The following is a 17,697-nucleotide window of genomic DNA, read 5'->3' as shown; positions in this document are numbered from 1 at the left end:
TTAAAATCAGCCCTATAGCAGACTATTATTTAAAAGGCCCCAAATTATAAAGATCTTCTAATGGTTCCAACTTAGAGAATAGGTCGCTAACCTCTTAGAAATAAGCTAATTTAAAGAGCTATAAAAAAGGATAAAGGATATATTAATGCAAAGATGGAGGAAAAGAAGTGGCTTAACCCAGAGCAGGCAGATAAAAGGAAGAATTAGTGCTATTTATAGCTAAAAGAAAGACCCCATCCTAAGGACTAGAATAATGTTGCTTTTTGCGATAAATATTACTTTGGTTTAGGTGTAGAAGAAACCTATAGAATTAAGAGAAGGAGTAGTAATCTTTACTGCTATTTGCCACAGAATATTTATAGAAAGAAGGGAGTTACTAAAAAGGATAAAAAGGAGGAGGCCCAAGAGAAGAAGCATCTTAAACTGTTTAATATCTTTATTGTTATTGGCAGGACCTAGAAGAAGTTCTTCTTATATAAGGTAGATAACTAGGTGGATAAAATAAGCTTAAAAGCCTACACCAAGCAGGTGTTGCCATGGCTTCTTTTAAAGTTTAATATTAAGGGAATTACTTTATATTAGGATGCAGATTTAGCGCATAAATTAAGGGAGTCTTTAGCCTGGGTAAAGGAATAGGACTTAAAGCTTCTAATATTATCTGGTCTATTACCAGATCTATTAATTATAGAGTCCTTAGCCCATCCTGTTAAGAAGAAGTTCCATTTAAAGCGCGTAGAAGAGGAGGATATAGCATTAGAGCGTTTTATAGATGTTTGGGAGAATTAAGTAGATCAGGAGAAGACTGTAAAGATGTACAGCTGGTATACGAAGCGCCTACATGAGTGCATTAGGGCTGACGGGCAGATAACTCGATATTGAATTGATTTGGCTGTATTATGGTGTTGTAAACGATGATCGTGAAGCATGATTTTGGTGGGTGCGCACGTGCCCCAAACCGACACTTATTTCGGCTACGTAGAGGGAGGCCTCTATTATTTTTATATTTAGGCTTTTATAATTAAGCTATATATTCTATACTTTAAAGGGGTCCTTATAAATAGAAGACAGGTAAGTAATTATCTCTTCTTTAGAGAGAAAGGGATTTATTAAGTCCTGTATATATTACGGACGTAAGTACGTTTATATATTTCCGCCAGTACGGCTAAAGATATAGGCTTTTTTTAGCTTAAGTAGTAGGAAAGTAGTCCGCATTAACCTTAAGCTTATCCTATAATTAAAGCTTCTAATTATTAAATATAGGATTAGTTCTATTAGTAAGCAATAAGAAGTCCATAACCTTTACGGACTATAATAATACTAATACTATATATTAGGCTAGGGTTTTAAGGACTATAGTAAGTCTCTAGGTATCTAATAACTCTTTACTTAGTATAAGGGGTTCTCTAGCTTTAAGCAGCTCTTAAAATTATTTAATTTTAGTATTAGCTACTATAAGCTCTACCTAAAAGTTTAAGTTAATTACTATTTTACTATTAAGGGTATTTAATCCTATAGCTATTTTACCGGCTACTATATTTCTTAATATAGTAATATAGTTATTAAGGTAACTTCTAGTAGAATTCTGCAGAGGTTTTAGTCTATACGTATTCTATAGGTCTATTATTCTTTTCTATTATTCTAGTTCTAGTAATAGTCTTTAGGTCTACTTCTATATTCTATTCCTATATCTAGTCCTATAAATATATTTAAGTTCTTTTTTAAGAAGAAGAGTAGATAAGCTTTAGATAATATTAGCAACTTAGTTAATTAAGGTATAAGTACGGTAAAAGGGTCGCGCAAGCCTATATAATTAGATTGTCTATAAACAAAGATCTAAAGCTAAAGAAAGGAAAGAAGACGGAGGGTAGCGCCGCTTAACATTATATATAATCCTCTAATTACATAACGGCAATTATCTAAAACTATCTACGATTGTCCACTACAATCTACCGATATTTACTAGTTATAATCTACTAGTTTCTACTAGTTTTTACTAGTTTCTACTAGCACCGTAATAAGGCGCGAATAAGCATAGGATCTTCGCACTTAGTACGCTAGTTGTCGGGAATGAGGCAAGTTGCCGTCGCATAAAGCATATTGCCGTCACGTGTCGACGTGGCCCTAGCGTGGTGAGGAACCTTAAGTTCCTCACCCCTTTCCTTATTCCTATTAAAAAAAAAGAATTAACTAATATTACTGTAACCTACTCGAGTAGTTATTATTAGTGAGTCACCCTATATAACTAACACTAATTAGTAGTTAAATATACAGTCAACTATAGAGTAGCTAGGTTTTCGAATAGAAGAGACAGTCTCGTGTAGGGGTGCTATATGCGCTTATATAGAATGGATCCCGGCGATACTATGCTACCTTAAACTTACGGAAAACTAGTAATAGAAGTATTACTAAGTACTAGGAGATACCAAGTTGCGTCTATTATGCAGAACAACTACGTTTACGAAGATTTGGTTAAGTACTTTAGGTTAGAAGTATTACTAAACCTATAGTCCCAAAATTAACGTCTAAAACGCGTTAAACAACTACGCATACAAAGATTTGGTTGAGTACTTTAGGTTAGAAGTATTACTAAACCTATAGTCCTAAAGTCAACGTCCAAAACGCGTTAACAACATCTCGATTACCTACCTTTTAACAGCAAACCTACGAGATTCTACAAAGCCAAAAACCCTACCTACCTTTGACGTACGACACCCCGTCGATTTTATACCTACTATGGCGTTAACCTACCCAAAGAAGTATAAGAAAAGCATTAACCCGGAGATATAGAATATAGATATTGACCCTATAAACGCCAAGGAACAGGACCTAAACGGATTCTTAGTATACCGTATAGTATACTATATAGACAGCGAATATAATAATACCGAGCTATAGTGTTATATAAAGGAGGACTTTATTAAATAAATAAAGGAAATATGGGCTCTTATAAAGAAGGACGTCGTACAAGACTTCCGTAACTTCCTTTAGGAGAATAGAGTATTTATCCCTATAGATAGGGGTGCTATTAGAGATAATATCTAGGAGTAAGTTATTAACGCAAAAGAAGAGCACGAATAGACTCTATAAGAGGTTGAGCACCAACTACGCACTAAGAGGAAGCTCAACTTATAATGGAATCTAAACGATATGCTAATAGAGACGCGCTCTAATTCTATTACTCTAGGCATAAGTTCTTATATTCCGCATCTATCGCTTTTACCTCTATCTCCAGCTCCCTAGAATCCACTAATTTAACTAGCAACGTTAACTACTACCCCTTAAGAGCAAGCGCAAGATCCCCTTGCTTTACAATTTAACAACCTTTAAACTCTACTACAGGAAGATTAGGTACCACGCCGTACTCTACTAAGCCCTATATCTCCACTACAGCCTATAAAGCAATCCCTACCTTAATCTCTAATGCAATTTTAACGTGGTCTAATACTACTTAGAGGCACCTTAAAAATGCTTATAGAGCTTACGAAGCTCTATACGGACTAGGAGAAGAAGTTTAGCGGGGAACTATATAATATCCTTAATTCGAAGCTATGTATCTTCTATAACTATTACTAGAAGGTTAGACTAGAACCTAACCAATATTATAACGCCTATTCCGTTATGCTTAAGGGCTGCGCTAGTACCTTCTATTATAATTATTTGGTAGGAAAAGGATATAATTTTAACTAAATAATATATAAGATAAGATGCTACTTTAAAATAGAAGAGAATAAGCAGCAATATATATTGGAGTGGAGAGAGACTACCTTTTTAAGAATTATTGCTATAAACCTAGGTGTCTCTTGGCTTAATTATCTTTAAAAGCTCTTTAATTAACTTTAGATAATTTAGCGTGGTTTATCCAAATTATATTAAGAGGACCTTAGCCTATATAATTAAGTTATTAGCGTATACTAAGGTATCGAAGAATGCAATCTTGCTCTCTTTAACCCTATAAGTACTTATAAAGGAGTGTATACTTAATTAAGATCCTCTATTGGCACCGCTCTACGCTTTTAAGAAGTATAGCAATTTAACGCCTAACTTTAACCTACCTTAATTAACCCGGCTGACTAATATGATTATAACTGGACTAATTGAATATATAGTAGACGTGGTAGGGGATATAGTAAAGGGTATAATTAATATTAACTATAAGGCAATTATAGAGGTCCTTATAGAGGTTCACTTTAGAGCGATTGTTAGAAGAAGTGCTATATTTATAAGAAGCTAAATTACTAGTTAACTAGACACCCTCTTAATAGATAAAAGGAGGCATATAATAGGTTTCGCTAGAGCGCACGAAACGTTAGAAACTAAGAGGTTACTACGGCCTACTTCTAAAACTTCCTGGTTCAATATAAAGGCGAAGAAGATCTTAAGGGTAAGGTTAATGAGGCCGAACAGCTCCTTATAGATATAGAAATTAAGGACTACTCTCCTAACCAATACTTTACTAAGTATGGTAAGGTAAATGGTATATAAACCGTCGCTATCCTTAATAACCAATCTACGCTCTATTCTATTATAAAGTTAGATATCTTTAACGAGCTAAAGGAAAGTTCCGCGTTTTCCTTTAATAATAGATACTTGGCGAATATCTTCTATAGCATTATACTAGATACTAGAGCCGCAGGAGTATCTATAGCAGGAGAGCCTTAAGTTTAAGCTCTTTAGCAGCTTAATAGCTCTATTTAGATTAACTAATTAATAGTAGGCTAATATACAATTCGCTTTAGCAAGGGTACTATAATCTCTCTTGGCACAATTAAGGTCTAAACCCTATTAGGATATATTACTTTCTATATTATCCCCGCGAACACCCTATTCCTATTCTACATCTAAGATATAGATAAATTGGGTGTTAAGCTTAATAACCTTAAGAATATACTTGTTTAGGGAAATAACCGGGTGCCCGTTATACGCAAGTAGGGTTACCCTTAGTTGCTCCTTTAACAGCTAGAAAGGAGCGTTGCTTAGAGCCACCTAACTAAGTTAGAGTTACGTTAACTACACCATCGTTTTAGCTACCTATCTGTTTACTAATTGCTTAGGGTCCTTTAGTAAGTAGGTTATAAAGTTAAGGTTAAGGTAATTAAATATCTTATAAAGTACTGCTACTACTGCTAAATAAACTAGAAGTCCTCTAGCCGATTTAAGTTTACTCTTAAAGACAACTACGACTTTAACTTCTGCATTATTATAGATGTTATGTATCTTAGCGGTAAGCCAGTACTCTAAGTTGTTAACTTCTTAACCTCCTTTTAAGCCGCACGCTTTTTAAAAGATATATTAGCTAGGAACGCATAGGATACTCTTTAATTATGCTAGATTAATGTCTACCTAGGACCCCCTAATTAAATCGTTTATAATGTAGAAAAGAACTTTTTATCTATAGAGTTTTAATAATAGGCAAAGGTAATAATAATTAAGGTTAAGGAAGTCCCCGTTAAGGCATATAATAGTATTAGAAAAGTAAAATAATATTATATACCATTACGCCGCGTATATAAGATTATTTCTTTAGAACTAGAGGGTACTAGCGAAGAGCTTATCCTATAGATAGCTGTTAAGGCTATTAACGATACCGCTAGCCTAGATGGGCTTATACCTACGTTACTAGTCTTTAGCGCCTACCCTTAAATAACTAACGATTCTCTACTATCTCCCTCTATTATATAATAAGCTAAGGCTATTTATAAGGCAATAAAGGAGGTATAATATCTTTACGCTACGCGCTAGGTCAATAATATATTAGGAATAAGAAATAGCCTAAATACCTTAACTACGCTTAATCTGCCACTCTAATCGGAGGTACGCGTATAGCGTAAAAAGGGAGGATGGTTAGGCCTATATAAACTTATTATAATTAATAGTTAAACTTATACTCTTTAGATGCCCTATAGACCCACTTAATTCCGCTTAACTATTATTAAGCCCTACTATAGGGATGATAGCTTTAAGCCTTTATAGAATACCCTAGAGGATACCCTAGAGGAGAACTATAATTAATGTGCTCTAGAAGGCGAAGGCGATTCTAATATAATTGTAGTAGATATACTGCAACTACGACGCGGTAGAGGTTGCCTAAAGGGATTACAAAATTGCTAATATCTTGTTAATTTTAAAGAGCAATTTGTTACCGCTATTAAGAATGGAGATAAACTATTAATGGCCTTTATAACAGCTAAAGAGAAGGCTAACTTTAAACTTGTAAAATAGCTCTAAAAGGAAGGCCGTATTATAACTCTAAGAGCTTCTTTCTAAGTATCTAATAAGCAGGAGATCGACAGTCTTATTATAAAAGAAGTCTTTAAATTTAAGAAATACGACCCTACTAAGTTCGATGGAGTCCGTATATTTAAGTTAAGAATAGTTAATAAGATTAAAGGTAAAGCTACCAATACCCCATTTAAGAAGTTAAGGCTAGTTATTTAAGGTTATAATAATAATGGTAAGGAAGTAATTCTTACGCAATTCCCTATAATTTAACGAGCTAGTTAACAAGTTATTATTACGCTAGCTCCCTCCTTAATAAAGAATAGGATGGCGGTTTACCTATAAGATATTACTTAGGCCTACACCTAATTAGAGACGCGCCTTTAGCGCTTAATACTAGCATACCTTCTAAAGTAAATTCGCCACTAATATCCCGAGGATATGATTATAGTTATACTTAAGCTATTATATAGAATCGCAGAGGCAGGAACTTATTAGTGGGCTACCTACAGCAAGCACTATAAGGAGAAGCTTTTAATAACTACTTCTATATTTAATCTCTGCTTCCTTATTATAACTATAGGAACTCTATTCGGAATCGTCGGTATATAAACGGATAATATAATCATCTTAGGAGACGACCAATTCTTAGCTCTTAAAGAAGATAAGCTAGTAAAGGTAAATCTTATAGTAAAGCTAAAGGAAAGACTTAACTTAGTAATACTATTACTCTTTAATAGATGTATCCTCTCCCTAAATAAGGGCTCTATTACTCTATACTAGAAGGGTTAAGGCAAGAAGATTAACGTTATTAACGTTAATTCTCTAAAGCAAGGATATATGGAGCAACACGCTCGCGGAGCTTATGTGGCTTCTATTTATCAACCTAAGGCTTCCTTTAATCTCTCTATTGCCGCTTAATACTAGGAACCAACTAAGGATGACGTTCTTGCCCTAAATAAGCGTCTTTTTTGGTAAATAAACCATCTTAATAGGGGACTACTCTACGTGCCTATTAACCTTCCTACCGCTAAGCTCTTTATATTCGTTAATAGATCGTTTATAAATAATAAAGATTTTAGCTCCTAGCTAGGATATAAGATTATTATCACGAATAAATCTACCGGAAAGAATAATTTTATAATCCACAGCAACCTTATCCATTAGAGCTTAACTAAGAGTAAGCACGTTACTTGAAGCGTTCTAGCATTAGAGATATATAGAATAGTTGGCGGAGTTAATATAGTAATTGTAATTGGAACTACCCTTAAAATAATTATAAACCGGCTCAAACTTCCTACTATCCCTATAATTGTATACACTGACTTATATTCCCTCTACGAGTGTTTAGTTAAGCTTAGTACTATAAAGGAAAAGCATCTTATAATTAATATTATAGCACTTCGGCAGTCCTATAAACGTTAAAAACTCTTTAAAATCTAATAGATTAATGGCCAAGATAACCTAGTAGATGCGATAATAAAGGCAAACCCAAATAAGGCACTAGAGACGTTTGTTAATATAAATACTCTATATATATAAGTTAAAGGTTAAGTTAAGAGGGAAATTTAAAGAAGTTAAGATCTTATGGAACTTTAACCGCCGGTTAAAGTTGTTTAATTAGTTAGATTCTTGCTAAGAGCGCCATACCTAATTAATTTAGGTGGTGGTATGGACTTCTGCCAACTAATTAGGATTTTCCATGCCCGGTATAGAAAATCGCCATTAGCTTGCTTACTACTAGCGTCTTAGCGGCCTACCCGTCTTCGCGTTATTTACCAAATTCTACTAACTGCCGCATTGTCGTATATCGTCTGGTTTTATTACATATTATCTAGTTTTATTACATATTGTCTAATATTGTTGTATACTGTCTGTTTGTATATATATATATAGCAACCACAAAAAGAAGAGTTGCTAGTGTCGGGAATAAGGCAAGTTGCCGTCATATAAAGCATATTGCCGTCACGTATTAACGTGGCCCTAGCGTAATGAGGAACCTTAAGTTCCTCACCCCTTTCCTTATTCCTATCAAAAAAAAAGAATTAACCAACATCACTGTAACCTACTCGAGTAGTCGTTATTGGTGAGTCACCCTATGTAACCAACACTAGTAGTTATACTTGCAATTAAACTGCAATTTTAGGCTATTATAGTGGTTAATATATTTCCGTACCTAATTCTTATTAATAGGTTATAAAGTAGCTAGTAACACGTTTTAGGTGGCTAGAATAGTACCTATTTACTCTATAGTTGTAATCTAAGGCAGTATACCGCGTTAATCTATTAATAGAATCTACTACTTAAGAGCCTCTTCTTATACGGGTGTAAGGAGTTAATTTTTAGGCATAGAATCGCGTTTTAATTTAATGCCTTTAATATATAGTTAGGCGGTACTTCGGGGCACGTTATAGATAGTAGTAGCTGCTCGGAAACTTATAATTTAGCCCTACTTATGCGCCTAAATAGCTAGATTAATCCTGCCCTCTCTAAAAAGGGCTTCTTATTATTATAGTATAGCTATTAAGGTAGTAGCTAAGTAACGCGCCGCGTTTTAGGTAGGGTGGCTAGCTTAGGGTTATAGCCAGCTTGGGGGTGGATTACGTTAGCGGTATTAGTCTGTATAGACCTTAATTAGGACCGCATTAGACGTTAAGCAAGAATTAATAATAATAATAATACTTACTTGCCATAATGGCATCCCAATTACTACTGCCTTTAATCACTATATCTACTTCTATCCCTGCCTTATATAATCCGTCTTTTATATAGCCTTATTATAATATTTTTCTTTATCCCTTAACACGGCAATTTTGGTCCTTAGGTTATCGATAAGAGCCAACTAATTAGAAAAGCTAGGTTAATGTAAATATCTAATTAAATCTAGTTATAAATATAAGCGACCTTAGCAAAGAACCTCTCGTGTTAAGGGATAGTTGGCAATAAATAGCCTAAAGTTATCTTTCTAATTATATTACTTTTTATATTTAGATTTAGCGCCCTTACGCGCTAGTATACCCTTAATAATAAGTCCTTTTACGGTACTGGTAGAATTTGGCAAAACTTAGAACCCTACTTTAAACAGCGCTGCTTTTCTTCTTTTACTTCCTTTTCTCTAGCTTTAGATCTTTGTTTATACACTACTAATTATATAGGCTTGCGCGTGTTATATTGCTATACTAGTGCCTTAATTAACTAAGTTGCTAATATTATTTAAAGCTCTTTACTACTCTTTCTTCCTAAACAGGAACTTAAAAATATTTATAGACTATAAATAGGACAGAAATATAGAATAGAAATATAATAATAGGATAGAACTAAAAGGATATATATAATATAATTTAAAGAACCTATATAAACTAGAACTTTTAAAGAAACTACTAGAAATTACCTAATACCCCTACCACTATGCTAAGAAATATAGTAGCTAGTAAAGTAGCTATAGAACCTTTAATTGCAAAATAGCTACTAACTTAAACTCCTAGGCAGAGCTTATAGTAGCTAATACTAAAATTAAACGGCTTTAAGAGCTGCTTAAAACTAGAAATACCCCTATACCTAGTAATAAGTTATTAAATACCTAGAGACTTACTATAACGTATTCTACTAGCGAGTGTCGTAAACCACTAAGTGTCGCACGTTAAAGCTTACTAAAAATTAGAAAATTTATACCTTAATATCTTAACAACTACTTAATAATAAATTCTAATAATTTATATTTAGACTTTTATATACACTTTATAGCTTCTATTAAAGTTATATAGTAATTAGTTTAGTAGTTATTAAGATATAGTAATTTAGCTTTTATTTAGCCCCTAAATTATAATATCTTAAAAACTACTTAACTAATTACTATATAACTTTAATAGAAGCTATAAAGTGTATATAAAAGTCTAAATATAAATTATTAGAATTTATTATTAAGTGGTTATTAAGATATTAATGTATGAATTTTCTAATTTTTAGTAAATTTTAATGTGCGACACTCGGTGGTTTGCGACACTCGCTAGTGGAATACGTTAGTCCTTAAGGCCCTAGCCTAATATATAGTATTAGTATTAACGTGGTTTATAGGGTTTTAACCAACACCATAGTTTTGACCGAGCTAGCAGACCGCCTGCCTATTTAAGCTAGCTTATTACCTAAAGCAAATACTGCCGCATCGAAGCTTAACCCATTACTTTCTCGCATATTAACTCTACAAAATACATTACCAACCTACAGCTATGCCTCGCTGGCCTCAAGCGCCAGGTGCAGAAGACCGTCTATAAGCTGCTTTAACTGCTTAGCGCGTTGGCGGCTTATATAGAAGCGCCAAAGCCTGCACAAAGGCACATGGAGTTCCGCCTACTACTTTTTAAAAACGCCTGCAAGGTAAATACTAATCTTACTATAACGCCCATACTAACCAGTATCGTATTACTCCTGCTAGCGAAGCAGCAATTATTTAACACTGTATTTACCTTACTAAGGCTAGGTTTCTATATCGGTATTATATAATTTAGATAATTACTACCCTTGTTTTATAATGCGAAAACTCCTACCTTCCTTACTACTATAATATTGCGCTACTAGGCAAAAGCTAGATATACAACTTCCTTAAACGCTAGGGCGAGCTTTATACTTACTATATATAATTAATTAGCTTAAAACGGGCTATTACTAGCAATAATCCCGCCCTTATTAAGAGGTTTTTTTCTAACTACTCTAATATAAAGACTTAGTATAATATTAAGGACGCCAATATATAGAATATAGATAAGACTAGCTACGCTATAGGCTTTGTATATAGCGCTAAAGTGGTAGTTTTAAGAGGTAATATTATTAACTTTAAAACAATTAATGGCTTTAGGGAGTAGGTATCGCAGATTAATTTAATTAGAATATATAGGCAGATAATCCCACTGTTTATTATTTTTAGAGGACGCTAATATATAAAATCTCTATAGTAGGAGGTAGAGGAAGCTATAGGCGAGTGTATACTAGCAATAAGTAAGAATAGATAGTTAAATTAAGAGCTTAGAGTACGGTGGCTAGAGCACTTTAAGCGATATACTAGACGAACTAAGGTATAGCAGAGGCTAATAGAGGACGGCAATAATAATAAATATAACGGCTACTGGCTCTTAATTATAGATGGCCATAGTAGCCATGTTAATATTAAGTTTATTAAGCTCTGCTAGTTAAAGAAAATTGTACTAATTTGCCTACCGCCGCATTTAACGCACCTTTTACAGCTATTAGATCTAGTTATATTCTCAATTATTAAGCGACTATATTTATCCAAAGTTAATAAATATGCGGCTTATAGTATTACTAGTATTAATAAAGAGTACTTTCTAAAAATACTAGGTAAGATTTAGCCGTAAATATATACTAAAGAGTTAATTAGGAGCGCCTTTAATGCAGCAGGCCTTTATCCTTTTAACCTAAATTAAGCTCTTAATCGCTGCTTTATATAACCTTCTACTTAACTATCTACACCGCCGCCTTCTCTTAAACATATAACAATTCTATCCTCCCCTATATATCCTCCCCCACCTAATAGCGAATACGCTTAAGCTTGGTACGCACGCATAATCCTTTATCTAGAAACCACACTAGAGGTAATAGAGGTAGTGGTTTTAAAGCTAATACAGCACCTATAATCCCTAGAGGACGGCTTAGAGATTATATAGGCTAAGAATAATAAGCTTCGGCAACATACTGAGGAGAGGAAGGCTAAAAAGAAGCGAAAACGGACTGTAATTTTTACTAAGTTAGTTCTTATACTAGAGGTAGTAAGGGAGCTTGCTGCTGCCAAGAGCGCCACTAATAAGGCTAAAGAGAAAGCCAGGCTTGCTAAGGAACAGCTTAAGAAGGATTATTAGGTAGCAGTGGTGCTTATTAGGAAATAAATTGATGCCAAAAAGGTGGCTAAGAAGAAGGCTGCTGATATAAGGAAACTGGCTAAGGAACACTAGTGAGAGGCAGTGGAGGCAGTAAAGCTGGCAAGTAAGGCGCAGAAGAACTCCCTTACTGCTGCTAATATAGCTTACAAAAAGAATACTAAAGAAGCTTAAATAGCAGCTAATTATGCGTTATTAAAACAGTTAACTGTGGAAGAGCTCTAGAAGCGGGCGAAGGACTCTATTATCGCTATTACCGCCGCTACGGCTCTTATTAAGCAACTTTAAGATACAGCCAATAAGGGAGCAGGAGAAGCTGCTTTACTAGAGGACACTTAGGAAGGGCAGGAGGATGATAATATAAGTGATTTAGGCGACGAGGAGTCCTTAGATGAGGACGCTAAGTTAATTAGCGACCTTTAGGGGCCGATTAACTGGCCAATTAAGCTCTAGAACACCAAGGGCCGACTTAATATAGACTCTATAATATATATTTATGGCTTTAAGACTCCCTAGAAATAATGCAATGATTTTTAATGAGTTTTACCAGCGTTTTGCCACCAAATTGATATTTCGTGGCATTTTGGTGTTTAAATCGGTCAAAACTATGGTGTCGGTCAAAACCCTATAAACCACGTTATTATTAGCCCGCGAAGGTTATGGACCCCTTATTACTTATAGATAGAACTAACCGTCTAAAAATCTTCATATAGACAAGCCTTCAGAATGCCCAGCCCTGAACCTAGCCCACCACCAAACATCGCCATTCCAAACGAAGCCCATTCAGCCCTCGCCCCCTTCAGAGAAGCGGTTGAGGAAATCCTTGTCGCCCAAACCAGAACTATCCTAGATTTGGAAGAATAGGCCGAAAACCCGCTATTTACTGCTAAGAAAGCAAAAGAAAAAAAGGGCTCGAGACCTTAGAATTAGGTATCCTGATCGCGATCCACACTACAAGGCCAACCGGGCAACTTACGTGTACTTCTGTTCCTGCGGAGAGGTAGGGGATTGTAAGGATGACACGGTGGAGGTTTCGAATGGCCTGAGAAAGTGGAGAAAGAGGATGATGAGTTCCGTGGAGCAACAGCAATTCCGGATGACGAGGTGGGATACGAGGCTGTGGGGTTTGCTTCTATTAGAAGATATATTACGGATAGTAGTAAGGAGTAATGATGAGTTGTGGAAAGCGCTGAGAGGGTTGGAGAAGGATATGAATTTGGATTATCTTAAGGAGTTGGGGGCGAAGGAAAAACAAGAAGAAGTTGGAGAATGTTAAGGCGAAGCGCATGGGGGCAGGAACGACTGGTGGTTTCCACCTGGTTGGCCGACTGCAAGTCATGGAGTGTCGGCTGAAGGAGTTAATCGAAGCGCAGCGAGTGCTCGATTACATTATGAAGTTAGCAGAGGGATACACGATGAAGTTGGAGCTTAGTTTGGGTACTACGGTAGAAGGAGAGCGGCGTATGAAAGAATGCGAAGTTCGCGGGTAACTGAAAAGTTCGTTCTGATACCTCTGGTTTGCCAGAATGTTTCCTCCACTGAATAACGAATGATGAACGCAAGTTTAACTGCTCCCCTTTTTCCAAATGGCATTTACACTTCGATAACTGACAAACTGATGCTTCAATCCCAGCTCGCCTTGAATGGAAAAATTCAAGCTGCCTATGGAAAAGTGTAAAGCCATACAGCTGAATGTTCAACCATTGCTGATCCTCCGCTTAGCCTGATCCGTCCTCCAGTTCCCTTACTCTATTCATACCCTTTGGTCCCTGCTGCAGCATCATATAGACTCTCTTTTCCACCTCCTCAACCTTCTCTATCTCCTTTAAACAATCTTCCAACATAATCAGCCTGCTCTCCTCCCATTCCAACTGCCCCAAGATCCGTTCTCTCTCGGCCCGCTCCCGAACGAATACCGCCTCAACTCTCAGTTGGTGAATCTTCGTCCGAATCTTCTCCGCTATCATTGTACGGCTCAATTTCGCATGAAAAAGCGCGTTTTGTAATGAATTTGCAGATAGTAGAAAGGTGTTCTGTATGCCGTCGATACGCGTTCCTAGTGCTGAGAGGGAGTGAAGTAGATTCTCAGGTATCGGTTCTGGGGTTGGGCGGCGCGGTTCCATTGGCGCTGTGAATTTAGTTTGTGAGGCCGAAATGTAGAAAGGTCTTTCAAAAAGAGTCTGTTGAGTGTTAGAATTGATGCATGAAGTTGTTTGCGTGTTTGCTAGCGAACGGCTTGAAACGGAGACGAAGGTGATGCAAAAGCGTATGTTCTTTGTGAGGAGTATTGAGAATATACTGCGGCTTTTGAGCACTCTGCTGCGGAATGAGGAAATAGATGGGTCCGAGACTTAGCTGTACAATGGAAGTAGGACCTGTCATTATATGGGAGGGCTGGGTTACGAGATTTGCCTGTACAATAGGAACAATAGGTGAATAAGACAATAGATTGCTTCGGACAATAGGTTAATGGAAGCATTACGGAGGAGAAATGCGTTTAGTTGTTGCAACAACACTTTCATTTTGCACGAGCTCTGGAACTTTAGAAGGCAGGGTATAGTGCTGAAAAAAGCCTGCTGCGGCAAGATTGTCCTGATTTTGAGCACTTAATATGTACTGCAACAAGTCGAACGGCTTTTACAACTTTATGAAGCAGGTCGAGGCTTCTTTAAGACTTTGTTAGAGTTGCTTGTAGGCTCTGCTGAATGGTTTGAGGCCATCCACGAGGGTATAAATAGGAAAAATTTATTAACTGACTCGCCATTTGAGGGGAGAATCTGACATTACGTCTCGTGTCCTATCGTATATAACATAATTTACAATGATGACGACCAACAGGTATCAAAAACCTTCCCAGAAAGGAAGGATAAGTCACCTTCTCGTACATCCCGGACAAACTCCCCTCCCCTCATATTACCCTTACAAAGACATTTTCCAGAAAGGAGAATTGGTGACCGTAGTAAATCTTGGTAACCCAGCAGTAGTAGCGCGCAGAGAGGTGAAAGTGAAGTATAAGGTACAGGGTGATAGAGTGGTAAGGAAGATGCACAAAAAAAGAAGATGCTTCTAAAACCCAAGACCGATTGATGCAAATAAAAGACCGCTTTTGTGCCAATTGGAGTCGTTACGAGAAGGAAATCATGGAACTTTAGCTAGCGAAAGATCTATGGCTTCTTCTCCTCGGAGCCCTCGCTTGATTGCTGGTTCTGCTCACCGGAAGAGCTGCTTGAGTCTGCTCGTGCCTTGTGCATCTGGTCGAAGAGGGTCAAGCTAGCGGTCTGGAGCTCATCGGTCTTCTCCTTAAGTTCGGCTGCGGTGGCGGTGCCCTCACCCGCCTGGCTCTTCGAAACAAATTCGCGGAGAGCGGTGATCTTTTCCCGGATCTTATCAGCCTCAGTCTTGTCTAGCCTGTCTTCGAACTCCTTCAATGCCTTCTCTGTATCATTCAAGACACTATCAGCGCGGTTGGCAGCCTCAATAGCGTTCTTCCGTTCCTTATCTTCTTCCTGATAACGCTCGGCATCGTTCACCATGTTCTGGATTTCTTGTTCGGACAGACCAGACCCGGAAGCAATGGTGATGGACTGATCCTTGTTGGTGGACTTGTCCTTANCATGGACGTGGACAATTGAGTCTGCATCGATGTCGAATGTAACCTCAATCTGAGGAACGCCACGGTGTGCTGGTGGAATGCCAACGAGCTGGAAGTTACCTAGAAGTTTGTTGTCACGGACAAGCTCACGCTCACCCTGGTAAACCTTGATCTCGACGGCGCTCTGGAAGTCGGCTGCAGTGGAGAAGATCTGTGACTTCTTGGTGGGGATGGTAGTGTTTCGATTGATCAGGCGGGTGAAAACGCCACCGAGAGTCTCGATACCGAGAGAGAGAGGAGTGACATCGAGAAGCAGAAGGCTGGTAACTTCACCACACAAGACGGCACCTTGGATAGCAGCACCAATGGCGACAGCCTCATCAGGGTTGACCGCCTTTGCAGGGTCGCGACCGAAGATGCTCTTGACGGACTCGGTAACCTTAGGCATACGGGTCATACCACCTACGAGAATGACCTCTTGGATATCCTTGGGCTGGAGGTTAGCATCCTTTAGAGCCTTTCGCACTGGCTCGACTGTCCTGTTGATTAGAGGGTCAACCAAACCTTCAAGCTGTGATCGGGTCATCTTGGAGTTGATGTGCTTTGGCCCAGAAGCATCGGCGGTGATGAAGGGAAGATTGATCTCAGTCTGGAGAGTGGATGACAGTTCAATCTTAGCTTTCTCAGCAGCTTCACGGATTCTCTGAATAGCCATGCGGTCTCCAGAGAGATCAATACCCTGCTCCTTTTTGAACTGCTGGACCAAGTGTCGGACTAATGTGATATCGAAATCTTCGCCACCAAGATGGGTGTCACCGTTTGTGGATTTAACCTCAAACACACCATTCTGAATTTCGAGAATTGAGATATCGAAGGTACCACCACCAAGATCATAGACGGCAATGACACGGTCATTCGACTTATCGAGACCATATGCAAGCGCCGCAGCAGTAGGCTCATTCACGACACGAAGCACGTTCAGGCCGGAGATTTGGCCTGCATCCTTGGTGGCTTGACGCTGGGAGTCGTTAAAATATGCAGGAACAGTGACGACGGCATTCTTCATGTTCTTGCCCAGATACGCTTCAGCAGTCTCCTTCATCTTTCCTAGAATGAAGCCACCAATTTGCGATGGTGAATATTTCTGTCCCTGTGCCTCTACCCATGCATCGCCATTGGTGTGTTGAATAATCTTATAGGGGACCTGTTGGATATCCCGCTGCACCTCAGGATCGGTGAATTTTCTTCCGATGAGACGCTTTGTGGCGAAGAGTGTGTTCTCCGGGTTGACGACGGCCTGTCGCTTCGCGGCGATACCCACGAGACGCTCGCCCTCTTTTGTGAAACCAACTACTGAAGGCGTTGTTCGTGTGCCTGAAAATATGTGTAAGCGAATGGTATACACATTAAATGATGATGCAAGCTTACCCTCTGCGTTCTCAATGATGCGCGGTGTTTTGCCCTCCATTACAGCGACAGCAGAGTTGGTGGTACCCAAGTCAATGCCAATGACTGGGCCCTTGACCTTCTCTTCTCCGCCATCTGCGTAGCCTCTTACGAATGATGAACCGAAAGGCGACCTGATGGCGGGTGCACGTCGGACGGCGGATGTTGCCCGGGGCAAAAACTGGCGCACAAGATTAGAATGATGTAGAAGCTCTAGATGTTAGGGAAACTTACAGTTCTTGATAACCTTGAGGACAACATAATGTGCGCTATAAGATTACAGGAGTTACAGAAAGAGGAATGGAGCACGGAGAACGATTGATGCGGGAGGTCGTTGATGAAAAGATGGATGGAGCTTCGACACAGCAGGAGAAAAGGAAAATTCTAGAGCAAGACGGAAAAAGCCGAAACCGGCGGCTGCCGAGTCTCCGTTCCTGCGAAACAGATAGTTCATGCCAAGACCATTGACCTAGGGTTTGTCATGCTGGCGAGCGATGAATTGACCAAAAAACAGGCGTGGAGCACCGTCTGGGTGTTTGCAGTGCCGCTGTGCTC

The 17,697-nt window shown here is 38.1% G+C and overlaps 2 protein-coding genes across 2 annotated transcripts; one reads left to right on the top strand and one right to left on the bottom strand.

The window, feature by feature from the left end:
* Positions 1 to 363: 363 nt before the first annotated feature.
* On the top strand, positions 364 to 843 carry K441DRAFT_663185 (uncharacterized protein; the record flags this gene model as incomplete). Its single annotated transcript, XM_067649159.1, has 1 exon — positions 364 to 843. A coding segment is annotated over one exon (150 nt), but the record flags the coding sequence as incomplete, so codon positions are not given.
* Positions 844 to 15,268: 14,425 nt separating this feature from the next.
* On the bottom strand, positions 15,269 to 17,403 carry K441DRAFT_688407 (mitochondrial heat shock protein-like protein; the record flags this gene model as incomplete). Its single annotated transcript, XM_067652185.1, has 3 exons — positions 15,269 to 17,070; positions 17,125 to 17,323; positions 17,377 to 17,403. 3 exons carry the CDS (start codon positions 17,401 to 17,403, stop codon positions 15,269 to 15,271), a joined length of 2,028 nt encoding a protein of 675 aa, XP_067502003.1.
* Positions 17,404 to 17,697: the final 294 nt, after the last annotated feature.

The sequence above is a fragment of the Cenococcum geophilum genome, assembly GCF_001692895.1.
Source record: "Cenococcum geophilum 1.58 unplaced genomic scaffold K441scaffold_32, whole genome shotgun sequence".
Taxonomy (NCBI): domain Eukaryota; kingdom Fungi; phylum Ascomycota; class Dothideomycetes; order Gloniales; family Gloniaceae; genus Cenococcum; species Cenococcum geophilum.
Note: the sequence above shows the minus strand (reverse complement) of the source record. Positions and strands in the feature narration are given on the sequence as shown.